The sequence below is a fragment of the Tupaia chinensis genome, unplaced genomic scaffold, assembly GCF_000334495.1.
Source record: "Tupaia chinensis unplaced genomic scaffold, TupChi_1.0 Scaffold138365_1, whole genome shotgun sequence".
Lineage (NCBI taxonomy): Eukaryota > Metazoa > Chordata > Mammalia > Scandentia > Tupaiidae > Tupaia > Tupaia belangeri.
The window spans coordinates 72414-93394 of NW_006198262.1; the positions used below are offsets into that span (position 1 = coordinate 72414).

General features: G+C 51.9%; 1 protein-coding gene across 3 annotated transcripts in view; it reads right to left on the reverse strand.

Annotated features, from left to right (window-relative positions):
• Positions 1–20981, reverse strand: part of MORN1 (MORN repeat containing 1) — an 80634-nt gene that overhangs the window by 56565 nt on the left and 3088 nt on the right. For all 3 annotated transcript variants that reach the window (XM_006161166.3, XM_006161167.3, XM_006161168.3), the window contains exons 3-8: positions 19826–19924; positions 19119–19229; positions 17425–17515; positions 16344–16431; positions 3128–3224; positions 481–591 (exon numbers count right to left, since the gene is read on the reverse strand). In XM_006161166.3, the coding sequence (XP_006161228.1) occupies positions 481–591; positions 3128–3224; positions 16344–16431; positions 17425–17515; positions 19119–19229; positions 19826–19924 (597 nt within the window). The remainder of the gene's footprint in view (positions 1–480; positions 592–3127; positions 3225–16343; positions 16432–17424; positions 17516–19118; positions 19230–19825; positions 19925–20981) is intronic.

Here is a 20981-nt window from a genome sequence, read left to right on the forward strand (position 1 = left end):
ATGTACCCCATTTCACATACAAAAAAAAAAAAAAAAAAAAAAAAAAAAGGAATCTGGAAATCTGTCCTTCCTTGATTATTTCAAAGAGGACAAGAAAAAACTCTTTTTTTTTGCATAGTTGAGCCACTGGCACACACCGGCTCTCTCAACCCAGCTGATGGCATCTCATCTGTCTTCTGCATTCTGTAAGATGCATGCTAGCCTCAAAGACACATACGTATACTGATACACGCTCATACATATGCACATCCACACATGTGCACACTCCTGCACATCACACACACACACATATGTGCACACATGTATGGATGTTCATAAACACAAACCTCTACTCCCCACTAGCTGCAGGGCATCTGCAGAAATCACCACGGAGTGTCAGGAGTCCATCCACGTGGCATCTCGTCTGCATTTCTGCTGCTTAAGAACCCAACACTTGTTTGTCTTTTGGAAAAGTTCTGTCATCATCCTGGAGACACTTACCCTTGGCAACATCCCCACTGTCCAGCTGCAGCTGAACATTCAACGTGAAGGGAGATCCCTGGTCTACTTCCATCACCTCTGGCCCCAAAATCACGATCTTTGTGGCTTGGGCTGGTAGAGAGCAGAGTGGATTTAGTGAGCGGCTGGGATGGCTGTTCCCTAGATGGCTCATGCTGGAATTGAGAACCCTGGGTTTTGGCACTCTCCTATCTAGTCAGAGGTGCTATTGAGGGACACCTCAGAGATATGGTCTTCCTAGAGCACCACAGCAAAGAGAGCTTTGTGTGACAATCATAAACACAAGCACACAACTGAAAATGTCTAAAAATCCTCCATGACGCCTTATAGAGAAGTGACACCCATTATAAGGGTCAGCTATAATGACTTAGAGTAGATCATTTCATAATTGGACCAATCACATCAAACAGAACGCAGGGGTCCAGTGAACGCTGAAGGGGGAGAAGCAAGCGGGTAGGGGCCTCGTGCTAGCATGCAGGTGGAATGCTCCTGCATGTTTTCTCACAGTGGGGGTTCAGACCTTGCGACCCCTGGGCTAGGCCAGTGTGCTGACATGCTGGCTGCGGGCTGCCCAGGAGCTGGCCTGGCTAGGGTGGGTCCATCGAGGCCACTGGCACCTACTGGTAATCAGGGCCACTCCGCTCCACTAGGGCCTGCAGGGGCATCACTGTGTCTGAGCAGCCAGAGATGACATTTTTTTTTTTTTTTTTACAGTGTCCCTCTACCCCTGCATCTGTGACTCTCCCATATCAAGTGGCCTCGGGCAAAGCACAGTGGAAGGTCTTTAAAAGCAAATGCTGGCAGATGCTTAGGATTTAAGGCTAACTTGAAGAGGCAGAGCAGAGTCCACCAGCGACATTCCAGGTAGGAGGAAGCACATGTCACAGAGAGACAGGGTGCTGCTGGAGTTCATGGGGCCTGTGGGGATGAGGAATGTTCCAGAGCTCTGCTATGTTCTGGGAGGGTCACCCATAGCCCACCGGGTAAACCTGTAATCCATTTAGCATGGAGCGAGACCTTAGTAGAGGTGAATAGAGGCGGCCTCTTATCGTGCCTCTTGCCCGGTCTTCTCCACCTTGAGATTTTGACAAGGACCAAGGTGATTTGAGAGGGTGGTGGTGGTAGTGGAGGTGGTGGTGCAGGTATTGTGATCTGGATTCCTTTTCTCAAGGTGAGGTTACCAAGATGCTCTTAGTGAGCCAAGGGCCCTGCCTAGGACTCCAAGGGCCCCTCAAGGAGATTCCACCTGGGCCAGGACCCAGCCGTGTAGATGCCTGTGGGCCCCCCTGGGGGATTATACTGCCAGGCCCCACCCCTAAGAGCTCCTCTGCCATTGTGGCCACTCCTACCTTTCCCAAGACTTTGGCCCTCATAAGGAGTCCCCCCGGCCTAGCAGGTGTCAGTGTCTGCACTGAGCACAGTGGTTACTATCACCCTGTAGCTGCTTCCACTAATGGGTCTTGATACTCATCTGTGACTAAGTGGGTCCTGTGGCTTGGAGATCCCCATGGCTGGAAAGTCCCTGTGGCTGGGATGCCCCATGTATGGGAGGTCCCTGTGGCTAGGAGGCTCTGTGGCTGGGAGGTACCTATGACAATGAGGCCTTTTTGCTGGGATATTTGGTGGCTGAGAACCCCAGTGGCTAGGAGGTCCTGTGACTGGGAGGTGCCTGAGGCTAAAAGTCCTGTGGCTAGGATGTTCCCATGCTGGACATCTCCATGGCTAGAAGGCCTTGTGGCTGGGATGTACCCCTACTTGAGATGTCCCCACAGCTGGGAGGTTCTACAGCTGAGATGTCTTTGTGGCTGGGAGGTCCTCATGGCTGGGAGGCCTCTATGGCTGGGAGGATCCTATAGCTTAGAGCTCCCCTCCCCATGACCAGGAAGTTCCCTTACCTGAGAGGCACCTGTGGATGGAAAGTCCCATGGCATGGAGGTCTCAGTGGTTAGGAGATCCTATAGCTGGGAGGTCTCCATGGCTAGAAAGCTGCATGGCTGGGAGGTCCCCCTACAGGGATGTCCCCATGGCTAGGAGGTCTTATAGCTGGGATGTCCCCATGACTGAGAGGCCCCCATGTCTGGGAGGTGTCCATAGCTAGGAGGTCTTTTAGCTCTGAGGTCTACCTAGTTGGGATGTCCCCATGACTGGAAAGTCCTTGTGGCTAAAAAGCCCTGTGGCTAGAAGGTCCCCTCAGTTGGGATGTCCTCATGGATGGTCCTATAGCTGGGAGGTCCCCATGCTTGGAAGGCCCCCATAACTAGGAGGTCCCTTTAGTTGGAATGTCCCTATTGTTGGGAGGTCCCCCTGGATGAGAGGTTCCTCTAGTTAGGATGTCCCCATGGCTAGAAGGTCTCTATGGCTGGGAAGGCCTGGTTATAACAGGACAACCTGTGTCTTAGGTCTGATTTCGCCTCCGCATGTTCACAAACCCTTTTATAATCAAATAGGACATGATTTTTTTGGGAAAAAAAAGGGGGGGGGTGGACTTTATATCCCACCTATCCCAGCCCCTCTTCAATGAGCTTATGGCCCAACACCTCCCATGTGACAGCCAGGACCACCTGAGAGAGAACATGATCAACTCTAGAAATGACCCCACAAGGCCAGTGGGAAGACTGAGGACACCTACCTGCTGGGTGGCCGTTGATCCACAGTCCATAGTAGACAGCTCCTGAGCAGTGGGCCATGCGGCCCAGTCCACTAAACACATCACTGTGCCACTGTCCCTGCAGAGAGAACAGCACAGCCTCAGATGAAGTGGCACCATGGCGAGTTGGGGGCGGGGCACCTTGGCTCCCCAAGGCTCCAACAGCCCCCCGGGAGCAAAGGCTGCTAGAGAGCCAGAGTCCTGAGGCCTTTCCTCTGCTGGTAAGAAGCTGACTTTTATTAGAATGTGATCCAATGTAGTTTGCAAAATATATTCCCTTTAGAATTTTAATGATGCCAAGAAGCAGGGGAACAATGGCACAGTATACAAAATGCAAACAAAACCCCATCTGAAATGGGCACACTTTCAGCACAAAAATCCTTCTAATACAAAGATTTTGCATTTGTGCAGTGCATCATAAAGGAGACCCGAACCTGCAAACCACAATAGCGTTAGGATTAAGGTGCCATGATTGTTCTGTTACATTGTTCATGTATAAATAAAAAGGCCAATTAAAAGACACAGCTTGAATAAACATATCCGGACGCTTGGGGAAATGCCTGCTCCCTGCACACCCCAACTCTGCCTCCTCCACAATCAGCCTGGCTTTCTAAGACACATACACCACAAAGAGTAGAAAAGAATGGGAAATAGCAGGGAAATTATTTTCATGGAAAAATTCAAGATGGTAATGGTATTTTATGAGACTATGAATTACTTTTATTAGAAGAAAATATAACCAACGGCAGGTTTGGGTTCTATTCACTGTTTTGCAGAAGTTAATTGGGCTCCTATCTCCCCGCCCTCTTCCAGTGCCTTTCTAAGTGGGACCCCCAACAGCCGTGGGAGGCTGCGGTGTGGGCTATCTAGGCCTCTCTGTGGATCCCTAGCCCCAGGACACGTGCCACAGACTTGGGGAAGAAATGAAGGACACCTACAGCAGGCACAGGCCAGGTCTGGAGCTGGGGAGCAGCAACAGACAGGGAGAGACTCTCTCTCAGGCCTGCAGGGAGCCAGGAGGCCATGTCCCCCAGATGGTGCAGACCACAAAGACCAGGGAGGGCTACAGAACTAAAGGGCTGACAGCCCAAGTTCAGGAAAAAAGGCCTCCTATGGTGTTGGAACCTACAGCCGTAGGTGCACAAGGGGGAAGTGGACGCCCGATGTCATTGAAAGACCACAGAATGAAGAGGAACCTCAGGTCTGGGCCACGCTGGTGGAGGCAGAGGTGATCACAGGTGCTGCCCCGGTGGACAGCCCACAGCTCCAGGCAAGGTTCACTGAGATGACTGGTAGCCCCCATGGGCACTGGCGGATGTGAACAGTAGCTCTCAGCTCCAGGAGAGGCCAGGTGGCCAGAGGCATGACTGCCCTTCCACAGCACAAACCCCTTCAGGATCCAAACAGGGGTTGTCTTCCTGAGAGTCACCCAAGTCACCCTCCTACAGGAGTAGTGGAGCCACAGGAGAGACCCACAGGATTCTCTTTCTCTACAGAGTCCAAGATCTGCCCCCAGCTTCCTGAGGCCACGTGCTGACCGCTCAGTATGTGTGGTCTCCTGGACTGCTCCATGCCAAGGGCTTGGTGGCATTGTACCGTTCCTGCCAACATGCTGCGGTGCTGGTGTCCCCTCGGCCAACAGCCTTCTGGCAAGAGCTGTGGTTTCCTGTGCCTGCCTGTGTCCTGAGCAAGCCGACCCCTGACAAGGACAGGCCTTTCCTTCAGTGCAGGTGGCACACTGCAGACACAGACAGAAGACCCCTCGCCAGGTCACGTGCCACGGCTGCATGTAGGGCGAGGGGTTCTGAGGTTCAGAGGGCAGGAATCAGCTCCCGCTCACAGAGAGTACCAACCACTGTCTGGTGGGCCCCAGGAGACGGACTCTGCTTGGAGGCCCACAGGCACCCGCACCTGCACACAGGCTGTCACCTCAGCCTTGCAGTCTCTGGGATCTCTGTCATATGACCCCAGATTTCACACTAAGCCCAGCATGGTCCTGTGCATTTCGTCGGCATCTCTCTAGTGGCCTTCCCATCTTCTTCCTGGGACAGTCATCCTCACTCTTACTCGACTCACACCTGCATCCATTGAGGGGTGAAGGCACTTCCCTCTCACAGGCCCATGATAAACCATGATACCGACTCCACTGACATCACTTAGAGACACTCTGGGCAGCACGAGGCTGACTGTTCACCATGGTCCAGGACCCTGCCGCAGTCAGTAATGTGAGTGGCAGCTTTCCTTTGTCGGCGCTTCCCACCTGCTCGACTTTTAAAAAGGACAGTAAAGTCTAGGGGGCAGGTCTGGGCAGAGGCCTTGTGCCTGTCCACAGGTGAGTGACAGCGGAGACATGACCAGGGAGGGAGAGACCAGACACACGTGGTTATGAAACACACAGAGATGCAGAGTCTGCCCACGGGGAAGGCTGGAGCAGGTCTGTACGTGAGAAGCCACGGTATAGGGGCCTCGTGGGCCACAGTGCTGGGTGGTATGAGAATTCAGCACCCGTGGGCTTAGCACTGTTAGGAAGGGCTACCGGCTAACCACACTCGTGAAATTCAAGCCCACACAATAGTTCCAGGTGAGCTGGATATTCATGGCTTTAATTCAAGCCATAGTTGGGACAAATATATTCAAGTGAGCAGTGCAACCAGTCTAACAGTGCAGGGTCTTTCTAATTAATACTATAAATCCTACATTTGAAAATTCCTTAATTTCTCAGTTCACTGATGCACACCCAAAGCATGAACGAATACATACTAACGTCCTACAGCCCAGGGTGTTGGGGGCTCCTTACCATACCTGTGGACAACGCCCTTACCATGCGCGCATATGCACGTATATTTGTTTTTCATGTTGTCAGGGCTGGGATTCGAACTGAGGTCCTAAGGCCTCAATGTAGCCATCTGAGGTGGCAGCTGGGTGAGGGCTGGCCCCCAACCTGGGAATAGCCACCTCCTGCCTGGCCTCTGGCTTGCTGGGTGTCCAGGTGAACCCAGGACCACCCAGGGCAATGTCTAATGTGAGGGTCTTACATGTGGGAGTCAGTCGCAGAAGCTCCCCTGGGGAGAGGACAGGACACAAACACCTGAGGCTGCCACCTGCTGTGCCCGGCATTCAGGTAAGGACAGGTATGTGGCAAGGGACACCAGGAGTTGGTGCCAACAGAATCAGCAAAGGAAGTCATTTGGGGCCTATAGCCACAGTCAGAGCAAAGCAAGATGCACACAGGAGGGGACTCCACATAAGGAAATGGTTTGCAAGGTGAGAGGGAAGCACCCCAGTGCTGTGAGGGGGAAGCCTGCATGGGGCTGGCGGCAGAGCAGCTCAGACCCTTCCTGTGAGCTTTCTCTCTCTTTTAAAGAATTACCTACATTTATTAATTATTATTATTATCATTTTAGTTTGCTATAGGGCTCACATTCACCAGAGAGAGACACAGTGAGAGAGACAGAAAATGAGAAAGCAAGCTACCAGGTCCAGGACTCGAACCACGGTTGGTCATGTGGTAGTCCAGCGCCCCAACCTCCATGCCACCTGCTGTCCCTGACCTCTCTTCACTCCTTGAGGCTGAGGCTCAGCTCTCCTAGCTACCGGAGCAGCCACATGGGATCCTACTGGCTCAGTCATTTCACTTTGATACTTTTTTCAGTTGCCAGAGGGCATGTGTGTTCCCCAGAGATAGAGAGACAGAGATGGAGACAGTACCTCCCCACACCCATTAGGTGTGGTAATGCCATAATCCATTTCCCTCCATTTCTCCATCCCATCAGGATCTGGGGCATGCGTGCATATGCACGTATATTTGTTTTTCATGTTGTCAGGGCAGGGATTCGAACTGTGGTCAGCCATGTGAGATCTGCCTTCCAATGCACAGCACTTAACCACTGTACTACTGGGGATGCCCTCCCCCCTTTGATGAGCACAGAATCACTGGGCTGGCCTGGGGGACTCTTTCAGTGCTGTTGCTACTAAGAATAAGTTGAATTTAAATAAAAAAGTATAAAATGTAAGTACTCTCTCCTTTCTCATTTCTAGCGAAATGAGCACCTTCTAGTGCTGTTTTTCTTTATGTGATTTTAGAAAGTGACTATATGGATATGATGCCTCCTCCTATGTTTTCAAGGGTCCCTTAGCATACGCTGGGTCTCTCCACCCTCCCTTGGCACCATCATTCGCCTCCGTGGCTCTAGTAGCCAGACCTCTCCTCTGCCCCAGGACAAGGATGGCCAGCCAGCTACCCCAAGGGACTGGGCACGTGTGCTCTAATGCCTCAAATTCTCCCCACCGTTCTTTCATGCTAAATGCATCCAGGGATCACTGGCCCCTACTTTACTGGACCATGATCTCCTGGCCCAAGGACAGTGGGCACCATATGTACAAAGCTACCCCCAGGCCCTGTCTCCACCCACCCTGTGACTGAAGGCCTGCATCCCTCCAGGCTGGCCTTCCTGCAGACGCCCAGGTAAGGAGAGGGAAGCTGGGGGACAGCCGGCAGGTGAAGGCGCCCATAAGGCTGCCACCTGCTCCAAGCTGTGAGCAGGTGCACCAAACAGCAGGCCTCCCTCTGGGAAAGCCAACACGGGAAACGCAGCCAACGCTCGAAGAGCAGCCGCCCCAGGGACAGCCTGGAAGCTAGTGGCTGCTGGCGGGGACCACACCACAGCCGACACAGGTAGGAGACAGTGCACACGCAGAGAGACGCTGTGCTTCACTAGACAACACGCAGGCCCCTTCCACTCCACCTGCATTTTCCTTGGCTCCACCATTCCAGGCTCCCATTGAGGATACCTGGATGATGACACTCTCGGAGGGCTGCCCTGTGCCTGTGGGGGCATTGCCAAGTCCTCCCATATCCTGCGGAGACGGAAGCAGCACAGCACAAACCAAGCATCAACACCGTCAGAGGTTGCAGGGAAAGGGACACCAGCGAGATTGGTTTTAAAGACAGGTCACCAACCACTATAGCAGGGGAAAGATCTTGGGCTTTGGAATACATTTTTATTTTCTGACAGAAGAGGCTAGAACACATTTATTTTTCAGTAATATATATTTTTTCTAGAACATTTTTTTTTTAAAGGTTTTTGCTGTAGGGCACGTGTGCTTGCCAGAGAGAGAGGGAAAGTGAGAAATCACCTCCCAGGGAGGATGGCCATGCTACAATCCCTTTTCCTCCATTCTCCTCCTGCAATTTTGGGCATGCACACACATGTGCCTGGTGTGATTATCAATCCACTAGGTCCAATACTCAGTCTGCGGTCAGCCATGTGTGAGTCCAGTGCCTTAACTACCATGCTACCTGCTGGGTCCCTCTAGAACTAATTTATTTTTTAAATTTAATTTTACTTATTCATTTATTTATTTTAATTTAACCAGAGAGGGAGAGAGAGAGAGAGAGAGAGAGAAAGTGAGAAAGCAAGTTACCAGGTCTGGGACTTGACCATAGTTGGCCATGTGGGAGTGTCCAGTGCCTTAACCACCATGCCACCTGCTGGTCCCTAAACTAATTAAAAAAAAAAAAAAAAGACCCTGGGACCAGCAATTAGCGTAATGGCTATGTCGCTGGACTCCCATGTAGTCGACCGTGGTTCGCGTCCCGGACCCAGTGGCTTAAACTCATGCTGGGCGTGTGTGCATGCGTGCCCAAGATCCCAAGAGGAGAATGGAGGAGAAGGGATTGCGGCATGGCCATCCCCCCTGGGGGGTGATTTCTTGCTCTCTATCTCTCTCTGTCTGTCTGGCGAGTGCATGCGCCCTATAGCAAAAACCTCTAAAAAAAAAAAAAAAAGAAAAAAGAAAAGAAAAAAAGAAGAGAAAAAAAAAAAGACCCTATAAAGTTCTGCACTGAGGAACACTGGCCACAAGGTAGGGGAGATGGCTTGTAAAAGACACACCTGTTGCCGGAAGGGAGACCAAGTCCCCTGGAGGTCTCCAGTCAGGTCCGAGCACACCTTGAAAGTGATGATTTCTCCTGGAATGTTCATCTTCCAGGTCTGGATTCTTTTCTACCAGCTGGGGAAATCTGGGCTGATGTAAGAGATGATCAGGGACAAACTCTGACACGAATAGAAGGCTATGGCTGGGAACAAGACATCTGTGGAAAGACTCACTTTCTAGTCGTCTCAGAAAATAAGATGGCCTTAAAGCAGAATGCTGGTATTCTCTGGTGGGAAGGGGACGGGCAGCTTTCTGGAGGGAACTTAGTGTTAAAGAACAGCCCCTTAGCTGCCCTGTGGTCTTGCCTGAGGGCCTAAATTCAGAGGGATAGTCAAAAGGTCAAACCGGCCTGTCCAAGGACATTCCACAAAGCCTGGCCAGTGACAGTGAGGTAACAGGAGGTGCTTCCCAGACCAGAGCAGCTGGTGGCCAGAGGAAGGGAGCTCCAGTGTGTGCAGCTGCTGCAGAAGGAGCAAGCAGAGAAGTGGAGTCCCACCCCATCTACACCACGACTACAGCGGTCCATATAGAGGCTTACGCCTCACTTGTTTTTCTTGGTAAGATGGCTCACTTGGACCAGTCCATGGGGTGGTGGTTAAGGTGGCTAGATCCCACATGGCCAACTATATGGTTTGAGTCAAGGACCTGGCAGCTTGAAAAATACACTGGGCACGTGTGCGGGTATACCTAAAATCTCCAGAGGAGAATGGGGGAGAAGGGATTGCGAGTGGCCATCCCTCCTGGTGGGACTTCCTCACTTTCCCTCTGTGTCTCTTACAAGCGCATGTGGCCTATGGGAAAAAAAAAAAAATTAAAAAGAAAAAAAAAGGTGGCTCATGCTCATTTAGGATGGCTTTATTTATCTATTTATTGTTTTTGCTGGAGGGTGGGTGTGCTCACCAGAGACAGACAGACAAACAGGCAGAGGGGAGAAATCACTCTCCATGAAGAATGGTCACACTACAATCCCTTCTCCATTTCTTCCTTAGTTTGGGATTTTGGCCATGTGTGCATAGATGGCTGGTGTGTTTTGGTCAGCCACGTGGGATCTGGCCACCTTAACTGCCATACCACAAGGTGGCCAGATCCCGTGTGGCTGACCAGCTGGCCTGGGATGGGTTTTTATTTTTTATTTATTTTTTTATTTTGAGAGATTTTTGCCATAGAGTGTGTGCACTTGCCAGAGAGACAGAAGGACAGAAAGTGAGAAATCACCCCTCCCCAGAGGGATGGCAATGCTGCAACTCCTTCTCCTTCATTTTTTTCTTGGGATTTTGGGCATGCATGGACACACACCTGAAATGGGTTTCAAGCTGCCAGGTCTGGGCCTGGAACAGTGGTCAGCCACAGGGGAGTGTAGTGCCTTAACCACCACGCCACCTGCTGGCCCCAGGAAATAGCAAGCATTAGTAAGGATATGTAGAGATGGGAAACTGTGTCTATAGGTAGGAATGTAAAATGGTGCAGCCATTGTGGAAACAGTTTGGTGGTTCCTCAAATGATTAAAATAATAATAATAGAATTACGGGACCAGCAGTTAGCTAATGGCTATGTCGCTGGACTCCCACGTGATCAACCGCAGTTCATGTCCCGGACCCGGTGGCTTAAAACCCACGCTGGGCGCATGTGCGTGTGTGCCCAAGATCCCGAGAGGAGAATGGAGAAGGGATTGCGGCGTGGCCATCCCCCCTGGGGGGTGATTTCTCACTTTCTATCTCTCTGTCTCTCTCTGTCTGTCTGGCGAGTGCACGCACCCTATGGTAAAAACCTCTCAAAAAAAAATTACTATATTATTCAGTAATTGCACGTCTGGGTCTATACCCCAAAAAACTGAAAAAAGGGTCTTGAAGAGATATCTGTACAACCATGTTCATAGCAGCATTATTCCCAATAGCTTAAAATGTGGAAGCAACTCAAGAGTTATTCATAAACCAACGAACAGATAAGCAATATGTGGTCCATTCACATGATAGAACATTATTCAATTGTGCGAAGGAAGAACATCCTGACACCTGCTGCTCCATGGATGAACCCTGAGGAGGTTATGCTCGGTGAAATAAGCCAGTCACAAAAGGACAAATAACTGCACGATTCCCCTCACCTGAGGTCCCTAAACTGGTCAAATCATAGAGACGGAAGGTGGAGTGGTGGCTGCCAGAGGCCAGGGGAGAGGAAAATGGGGAGTGTTCAATAGGGCAAGGGTTTCATTTGAGAAAAGGAGAAAGTTCCAGAAATGGGTGGTGCTGATGGCTGCACGGCAACATGAATGTACTTTGTGCTCCTGAAATGCTTAAAATGGTAACTTTCACGTTATGTGCACTTACCACAATAAAAATTGTTTTAAACAAGAGAGCTAACGGCTGGCCAGTGACATGGTGGTTAAAGTGGCTGGATCCCACATGGTTGACTACACGGTTTGAATCCTGAACCTGGCAGCCTGTGGAACACGCTGGCCATGTGCATGAGTGAGCAATGATCCTGAGAGGAGAAAGGATTGTAGTGTGGCCATCCCCCCAGGGGGTGATTTCTCACCTCTGTCTCCTTTTGGCGAGTGCATGCACCCTACAGCAAAATTAAAAAAAAAAAAATAGAGAGAGGACTGAATATTTGATTAATGACAATATAAGGAATCCTTGTTTGAGACAGGTCTGGGATGCACAGCCTAACTCCCTCTGGCCACCTCTGCCTGTATCTGAGACTCTTCATGCCAGAGACGCGGAGAGCCAGCACTGAGACCCAGGAGCAGAAGACAGTTGTCGGAGGAGGCAGTGGGATCTGCATGTGGAGAGACCCTCTGCCTCTCCTGATTAATGAGGGGCCAAGTGACAGACTTGGTAATTATTTCTTCTCGCACAAATGGCTGTGTGAAAATCTCCCGCTGCCCCTGAAGCACGGTCTGGCAGTTGCAGACATGTGGTGTGTCCCAGGTTGTCCCGTGGGCCCTGGCCTGTCCTTTTGGCCTTGAGCATTCTTCTCCATTTGAAGTCCACACCCAGTCTAGGAAGAGGGGCTTTGTGCCAGCAAGCCAAAGCTGGTTTTTAAGGGGGCTGGAGGGAGCAGAGATTCAGTAACTGAGCCTGGACATGGGCCTCCGGTCACTCCATGCCATTGCCAGTGGACTTGGCTCTGAATGCCTGAATCAGAGCGACGAGGGTGCAGGCAGAGGCCAGGGGATGGCCGACCCAGCATACTGCCTGGGGCCCCAGCTCCGGCAGGCAGGGTGTACAGACAGTGCTAAGGCCACAGGGTACATGGACACAGCTTCAGGGAATGGGTCACAATGGGGCGCAGACAGGGCTGAGCTGAGGCCTGTCTGTGGTCCTTAGCCATGTCTCTCAGAATGGCAGGAGTCACCAAGCAACATGAAACGTAGGGTACACAAAGGCTCTGAGCAGAAGCTTCCACGTAAACCCCTGGCAAGACTCACTGTGGATTCCATGGCTTTAGCACCAGGAGGAAAACTGTTCCAGTTCAAAAGGCACCCCATGAGGGTCTGGCCTTGCGCTCTCAGAGCCAGTTTCAGGAAGGCCTGGCCCTCATGCTTCCTCTGTCGGCTGGTCAGCTTCGGAGTCACGCTAGCAGCACAGGGACATGTCTCATCCAAACTCTGTTCCCAACTGTCAGCTGGGAACCCAGCATCTCTCTCCAGGTGCCAGGGGAGCTGCCTCTCCTGCACAGCCCCAGCTGGTTGGCTGCTGTTAGCAGGCCTTGGCTGCCCCCTGGTGGTGATGCTCTGGGTGCCAGGCGTCAGCCTCAGGATAAGGAGTGTGACATATCCCTAATCCACTTCAGGCTGTGCCACCATTTGCAGGTTTCAGAAGGGGAGGTCCAAGTGGACTCCAACAGTGCCCAGACTGCCAGGGGACTCATGTGACAGAACAGCCTCTGTGGTTGGGTGGGGAAAACTCTTCTTTCCCAGCTCTGCCCAGGCCCTGAGGAGACTGGCCCTGGCTGGCAGTGGGCTTGACAACTCCTTTTGTCACTGGCTGGGGACACTGCTATGCTGAGTCTCCCCTGAATGTGGGGAACTGTGAGGTATGGAGGTGTAGACTGAGGCGGACTCCCTGGGCTAAGGGAGAGCAACTCTATGCCTCAGTTTCCTCATATGTAAAACGGGACATAGCACCTTCGTAGAGCAGTTGTGAGGTTTTAAGGTCATACACGTGAAGGGCTTAGAGCAGTCCCTGGCTGCTCATGAGAAACCTGGTGCCATACACATGCCAGCTCTGCAAGGTGTGGCCGTGGTCACGGGAGTGGACGGGCTCTAGGCCTAGGTGCGGGGACTGATGAGGGAAGATCCGTTACAGCTCTGGAGAAGAACGCAGTGATCTGTGGCCGCAAAGGCTGGCCCAATAAGGATGCAGACATCTGTGGAAGGAAGAGATCGCTTTTGCCTGCTCACGGTGAAATCCGTACATGGGCTCGAACCACCATTCACACCTGCCCAGGCCAGCAGGGATGGCAGCAAAGTCCATGCAGATTTATGTGGGAGCAGGGAGGACACTGGACAAAGGCTAACTGCCTAGATTGGGGCTTTGCTATCCCAGAAGTGGGTCCTGGGGGTTGTTCCATCCAGCAGAACTCTTATTTTTTTTTGAGAGGTTTTTGCTATAGGGTGCATGCGCTCACCAGAAAGGCAGAGACAGAGAGACAGAAAGCGAGAAATCACCCCCCGGGGAGGAATGGCCACACCGCAATCCCTTCTCCTCTATTCTCCTCTTGATATCTTGGGCATGCACACACACACGCCCGGTGTGAGTTTAAACCACCGGGTCCAGGACTCGAACTGCGGTTGACTACATGGGAGTCCAGTGACATAGCCATTATACCAACTGCTGGTCCCAGCAGAACTCTCTTTTATAAGCAGGGAGGTGGACACGTGTACTGGGTTTTCTGCAGTCCCACCTGACCACCTCCAAAGCTGTTGTGGGAATACTGCACTGGTCAATGATGCGCCACCTTCCCACCCCACTCTGCCTCATCTCAGTGAGAGCTCCGCGCCAAGGGACTGTGTCCCAGCTCCAGACCATCCTTATTTGCTTTCCTCAGTGAGAGCTGAACCCTGTGAATACTCCTCCTTTGCTGGAGAGTGCAATGCCAGGCCTTGTCAAGAGAGGGTGCTGGAGGGGCGTCGTTTTCCAGATTCTATTGTGTCATGTGTCCATTCTTAACTCCTAAGGCATGCGGGTCAGTGGCTTGTGAGGAACCCACTGGTGTCCATTCTCCAGGGTGTTTCTTCAGCACCCCAGAGGAAGATTTCCACAGAGCAGCTTCTGCTGATGGCGCTGGTGCCTGGAAAATGGTATACCCCAGCGACTGCTGCCCCACCCTCTGTCAAGGGCTGTCTCCGGAAGGGGCTGGACTCTTTCTAGTTCTAGGAGTCCATTCTTCCCTCTCACTGTTCCAAAATGACAGTCTTGGCAAGATGTGAATTCAATTGATATTGCAGTTCTGTAGCCTGCACAATTAAATGTTGCATTTCTCGGCAATATTAGCTCTGAGGCTGTAAGAAATAACGGATTCCTTTAAGGCTGTCATGGCAGCCTGATTCTGGCTGTGACTTCAGCTGAGAGCTTAAAGACCTGACTTTGTCACTGCTCCCTGTTAGTGCTGCTGGGCACCGCTCCTCGCCGACGCAGTGCTTGGCCATGTTACCACAGCAGCACAACCACAGCACGGTACAGCTGGGCTCCCAAGGCCCTGGACTCACCTTCTCTTGGCTGAGGGTATGGCCTCCTCGTATAAACCAGAGGTCAGGCTGTCACTCCTCTGGTTCATACAACTCCGACTTCCTCTGCAGCTCTGGGGCAGTGCATGGCTTGCCGGGTTCTGACCTCACCTGCTCCCAGCACCTTTGCACGGTGCGGCGTCCACGCTGGCCTGTGCGCACCTCGGAGCCCAGCCCTCGCTCTCCCTGCTGCGTGGAGCACCCTTCCCTCTGGTTGCTTCCTCATCGTTTGGGCCACAGTCAGATGTTGACATTTCTAAGAGGCCTTCCCCACTGACCAGGCTCACCTGGGCACTCTGAATACCAGCTGTGTCTTCACAGGATGACCACAAGTGCCTGGCACACTTGCCTGTGTGCATGCTTGTTGTCGACACCAGGCGCAGGAAGGGTAGAACCTCTTGTTTGGCTCCCAGACACACAGACTCATGTCCAGTAAAATAAACAGAAATGGTGGGTTGTGGGGGCCTGAAAAGGCCTTCCAGTGTGCCTGTCTCCTCCACTTACGTTCTAAGAGCCTGAAATCCCACCATGAGCCCCTAGGAGAGGGAACCCTTTGCTATGGCCAGGCAAGCCTTGCTCGGGAGGAGGGAAAATGGGGGCACCTTCACCTTGACCTCAGGGCATTTCTCATCAAAATGATTCATTCAGCTATGCTTGCACCTGTAGCCTCAAAGGAGTGAATCTTATTTCCATGAGGTGCTGGTGTCCTGGGAGCGGCTCCAGGAATCAGAGGAACTGGAGTCAAGGGCAGGCAAGGTCAGATACCAGCTGGCAGCCTGGGCACTAAGCTACTCTCTTTAAGCCTCAGTTTTCTCATCAGTAAAAGGGGAAGAAATAACCATAGTCCCTACCTCCAAAGGTCTGTAGGAAACTAGAATAGACTACCCCAAAATATGTCTCTTTGGCATAAGAATGATTTGGAACTGATAATTCTGAGAAACTGTAGACACAGAAAAGCTCTGAAATCAAAGAAGTTCCTCTCTGGTAAGGGAAATTTACATCTATGGAGGAAATCTCTACTTGTGAGGTGTCTCCTCTCTGTATTCTAAATCACCAGAAGCTTACCAGTGGAGAAGGCAGACTCAAGCCTGCATCACAAACCTTACCCTTGTGGACAAGTTCTTCCTGGGCACCTCTCCCTTACTGCGCCTCATCCTTCTTTCTTTGGCTCGTTGGAGACGCACTTAAACCAGAGACTAATGCCACCTCTGTTCACTCACTTCTCTGGGCGGCCTCCATGTATTCATGTGGTACAAGTGTTAATAAACTTTGGGGTGTTTTCCACCTGTCAACCTGCCTTTTGTTACAGAGGTCTGCCCAATTGAGCCCCATGAAGGGGAGAGAGAAACTTATCCCGGCCTCCAACACACAGTGGTTCAGGGAAGCAGAGGAGCTGTGTAAGGAGAGGCTGCATTTTCAATCTGGCGCTGCCTGGGCAAAGCTCATTCGAACACTCAATGAGCCCCAGACTCACCAAAAGGCCCATGCCCTCTCTCTACAGGCGAGAGTGGGGGCGAGTGCCTTTCTGGATACCTCGTAGGTGGAGCCGTCAGCGTAGTACAACACCCCGTGTCCCTGACGCTGGTCCCGAACCCAGTCACCTTCGTACTTGTCACCGTTCCTGTGGGACACAAGGAACAGAGGCCGCTGTTAGCCGGGTAAAGCAGGTGGCACTGGTGACTCAGACCCGCTTCTCCGACCGGGCTCAGCACGTTCTACCCAGGACTGAGGCAAAAATAGGCCCTGAACAGATGGCCCCATGAGCTCCTGCCTTGCCAGGGCCAGGCTAGGAGGGGCTGGTATAGGCGGCCAGTTCTGGTGGTGGTGGAGACATGTCTGCCCGCCCCCACCCTTGATGGCAGGACCTGCTTCCCAGTGCATGCTGGGTCCTGCTCAGCACATGCTAAGCTCCTGCTAATCAAAACAGGAAATAATAAAATAGCCAGAATGAGAGAAGCATATGTGCACGTCTCAATGGCGGGTGCTGCGTGCACGAATCCGCCGTCAGGCCCAGCTGCAGCAGGGCACAGGTAGTGCCACACCTGGGAGGCTGGAGGCCACATAGGAGGCTTGGGTTCCAGTCCCAGGCCAATCGCAACATGCTGGGCTGGGGTGGCTGGGCAGGAGGATCACAGTATGAGGTACTGTCAAAATGACCTGTCTCTGTTTCTCCCTCTCATAAAGGAAAAAAGAGAGAGAGAGAGAGAGAGAGAGAGAGAGAGAATGTATCTCAGGAATTTAAACACCGGCTTCCGAGGAGAGAGGCGTGGCTGGCCGGCCCTCTAGCCCTTGTTCAAACCTGAGCAGCCCAGGTGGCTCCACCCCCTCTCACCCCTACCTTCCTAGCAGATATTTCATGGGTGAGGAGGACGGATGTTTTTCTATTAACCACACATTAAATAAGGGGGAAACGAGAGACTAAGAACCAAAACATTGAATGTACTTAAATGCTGAGCCTTAGAGGGTGGAGAGTTGACCGGCCAAGAGGTGTTCGTTCCATAGTAACTCTTGCCCACAACCCCATAGGCTAGCTCTGCTCAGGAGCCTCATGGGAGTAACCTGCTCTGGGTGTCCCCAGGTATGTCTGGCCGACACCCCCAAGACTCATACTCACTTAAAGAGCATCTCTCCGTGGCCGTGCCTTTTGTTGTCATGGAATGAGCCTTGGTACACCTGTCCATCCTTATCCACCAGAAATCCATGTCCTAGCGAAGGGGCCGAAAGAAAAAGACTTCACTTCCTGCCAGGGATGGGCCCTGCTCCCAGTTCCTCCTACCCTTAAGAAGGGACTTTGCTCGCAGAAGCAACTTTGCCCCCAGCCCAAGGCCCTCACCTCCCTGGAGGAAGGGACTGGCAAGAGGAAGGTGGTGAGGCTGGAGCTCACTGTCACCCTCTAGGAACCAGACTGCCCTTCTAGGCCAGGTTGCATGGAGGCCCTGGGTGTCCTGGGATGGTAACAGCAAATGTGATTTGGGACTGGGGCTAGCAGACGGGGTAGCAGTTACGTCACTGGACTCCCATGGCTGACTATAGTCTGAGTTCCAGACCTGGTGGCTTGAAACTCATGCTGGGCACATGTGTATGCGTACCCAAGATGCTGGGAAGAGAATGGAGGAGAAGGGATTGAGGTATGGCCAGCCCCTCTCGGGGGTGACTTCTCCCTTTTCCTCTCACTGTCTCTGTCTTTGTCTCTCTGGTGAGTACACACACCTTAAGGCAAAAACCTCTAAAAAGAAACGTGATTTGAGACAGCACTGGCTGCCACCTTTCAGGTTAGGTTAGCCCACAGGGCCAGTGGGAGTGTCTTTGGGTCTGGCTCTCAAATTTGAGTTGGGGTGCTGGGCCCTGAAGGAGGTCCCTCAAGACCTGACATTTGAGACTGAAGTCTGGCAGGGGTGGTACAATTAAACTCTGTTTGCATGTTTGTTTGCTTTTAGGCTTCTAAGAATCTACTACTTCCCAGCTAAAAGAGCCATGCTTGACCTGGGTTATTTACTGAAAGCACGATGATCTAAAATGCTAGAGGAAGAACTAGTGAGAACATGGCTTTGTTGTTAGCTGTTTTTCAGATTTTGGACAGTTCAGAAGCACAAGGGTACTCCTACTTGTTAACATTATGCAGAGGTTGGAAAAAGGAAGTTGCATTTATAATCAAAAGTACTGTAACCTGCTTGACTTGTTCTGGGTGCAGTTAGTCTTTGGCTGGGCCTGGCTAGGGCTGGGGAACTGGGCTGTAGGCTCCTCCCCTCTTGGTGTAGGAGGAGTCTACATCTCCCAGTGAATTTAGCCTCCTCACTGCCTGTAGCTGATGGAGGCCGGAGGGGAGGCCTCGAAGGGACCTGCAGCTTCTCCCCTTCTGGGAGTCCTGAGAATACCTGGTGAGGAATCTGGCTTCTTAGGCCTCTGGGAACTTCAGGGAACATGTGGCCTGGCCAAGCAGCGACTGCAACTGAATGAGTGACCCCACAAGAGGCTAGAAGACCTGTCCAACTGTGTCTAGGCCAAATGGCTGACCCCAGGATCACAAGCAAATAGTAAAATGGTAACTGTTTTAACCATGGAGTTGTGGGTGGTCTGTTATATAGCACTGGATAACTGAGGTGCGACATGCATCTCAGAGGGAAGTCTGGGGTCTGACACACTGAATGGGGTCTGGGGATGGAGAGAACAGGGCCTGAGCCCCTGACCCTCTTCCCAACCTCATTGGACAGGCCAAACCTGCACGTACAGCAGATTCCGTGCACACCCCTGGGCACCCTGCCCCATGCAATGCCCACACATGGTAGCATGAGTCCCTGGACAACAGACCTTCTCTTGCACCACGGGAGAGCTCCCCTTCGTAACATCCACCAGTCTTGTACCTCATGACGCCGTGCCCGTGAGGCTCACCCAAGACGAACTGTCCAGAATAGGTGTTCCCTAGAGATAAGGGGACCGAGGGCTTCAGGGTCTGAGCTATTTCCTGCATCCCCAGTGCAATGTCAACTGGTTCCCTTCTATCCTGATAGACTGTGACCTCAGGCACCACCTCAGAGGGGGATGGCAGTGTCTCTTAGTCTGGTTAGGGAAGCACAGGGTGAGGAGGGTCTGGCCCTCCCCCCAGCACTGTGCCTATAGACTATCCCAGGCCGATGGTCCCTGCAGGCATCTATATCCCAAAGGCACAGGCCCCTTCTCCCTGGGCTCCTTAAAAACTACTCAAGCAAAACTTAAAAATTACTGAAGCAGGGCCAACCACCCCTCCTGCCTGTGGGGCTCTGAGATTCCTGGAGACAGCCTCGGGTAGCAGGCCTGGGAGTCACAGCACCCCTCTCGGGCCCAGGTCCCTCACAGGCATGAAGGCCATCCATGCTGTGGGGTCCTGCAGTTGCCCTGCACCGGCCTGGCGTGCTGCTATTACAAGACACATTAGGGGAGCCAGAGGCTCTTTGTGCACACACAATGCCTCCTGTGCCCAGATGTGAGCGCCAACTCTCTCCTAAGACGGCTTCTGAGAACTCATCTCCAGAGCTAACCTGAGCAGGCCCAGTGCCGGCACCCTTCTCCAGTGATCTCTCCATCCACAAAGTCCCCTTCGTAATAACTTCCATCTTTAAACAGCAACTTCCCATGACCTGGTAAAAGAAATCATAATGTGAAGTCACAAAGCGGTTTGTCCACATACTCCCTGTTTACGAAAAGATAAAGTTCTCAAAACATCTGCTGAAACATTACCGAGCACCCTGCCTTTGGCCAGAATGACTGCAGGAACATTAAAGGTGCAGTTGAGAACTTGCCCCCCAACCTTCTCAAAGGGGACTCTTGAAGGCAGAGGTCAGGGTGTCTAGTGGAAACAGTGCAACACTGAAAAACACATTTAAAACATTTTTCCCCTTTATTCATGATAAAGTGCATGTGTGTACATGTGAGAGAGAGAAAGAGAGAGAAAAGGAGAGAGAGACATGTACTCTTCACAGGGTCTGGTCTTATTGCAATCCACTTTTTCCAGCCTTCCAACTCATCAGATCTTGGGCACCTGAATACATGCCTTGGCATCTTTCAGGCCGAGCAGAGACCAGGGATTCAAACTCCAACTGCCATGTGAAATGTGGCTCCTCTTTGAGCAGTTCATTACTGCTGTACCACGGCACCAGCCTGAGGAATACATTTTAAAAAAGGAAATGATTCTCTCCAGGCCAGGCTCTGACAATACATTTCTTTTTTTATTATTTTTTTGGAGAAGTTTTTTGCTACAGGGCATGTGTGCTTGCCAGAAATGCCAAGTGAGACAGAGAGAAAGCGAGAAATCACCCCCTGGGGTGATGGCCAAGCTGCAATCCCTTCTCCTCCATTCTCCTCTCGGGATCTTGGGCACACATGCACACACACCTGGCGTGAGTTTAAGTCACCGGATCTGGGACTCAAACCATGGTCAACTACGTGGGAGTCCAGCAACATAGCCATTACGCCAACTGCTGGTCCCCTGACAACAGTTTTAGACCCAAGCCTTCACATCTGGCCTGGAGGGAGAGAATCCTTGCCATCAGCAAAAAATAAGAAGCATTTGAGGGTCAGTCAGTGGTTGAGGTGGTTGGATCCCACATGGCCAATTACGTGGTTCAAGTCCTGGACCCAGCAGCTTGAAAACATGCCAGGCACATGTGCGTGCATGCCCAAAATCCTGAGAGAAGA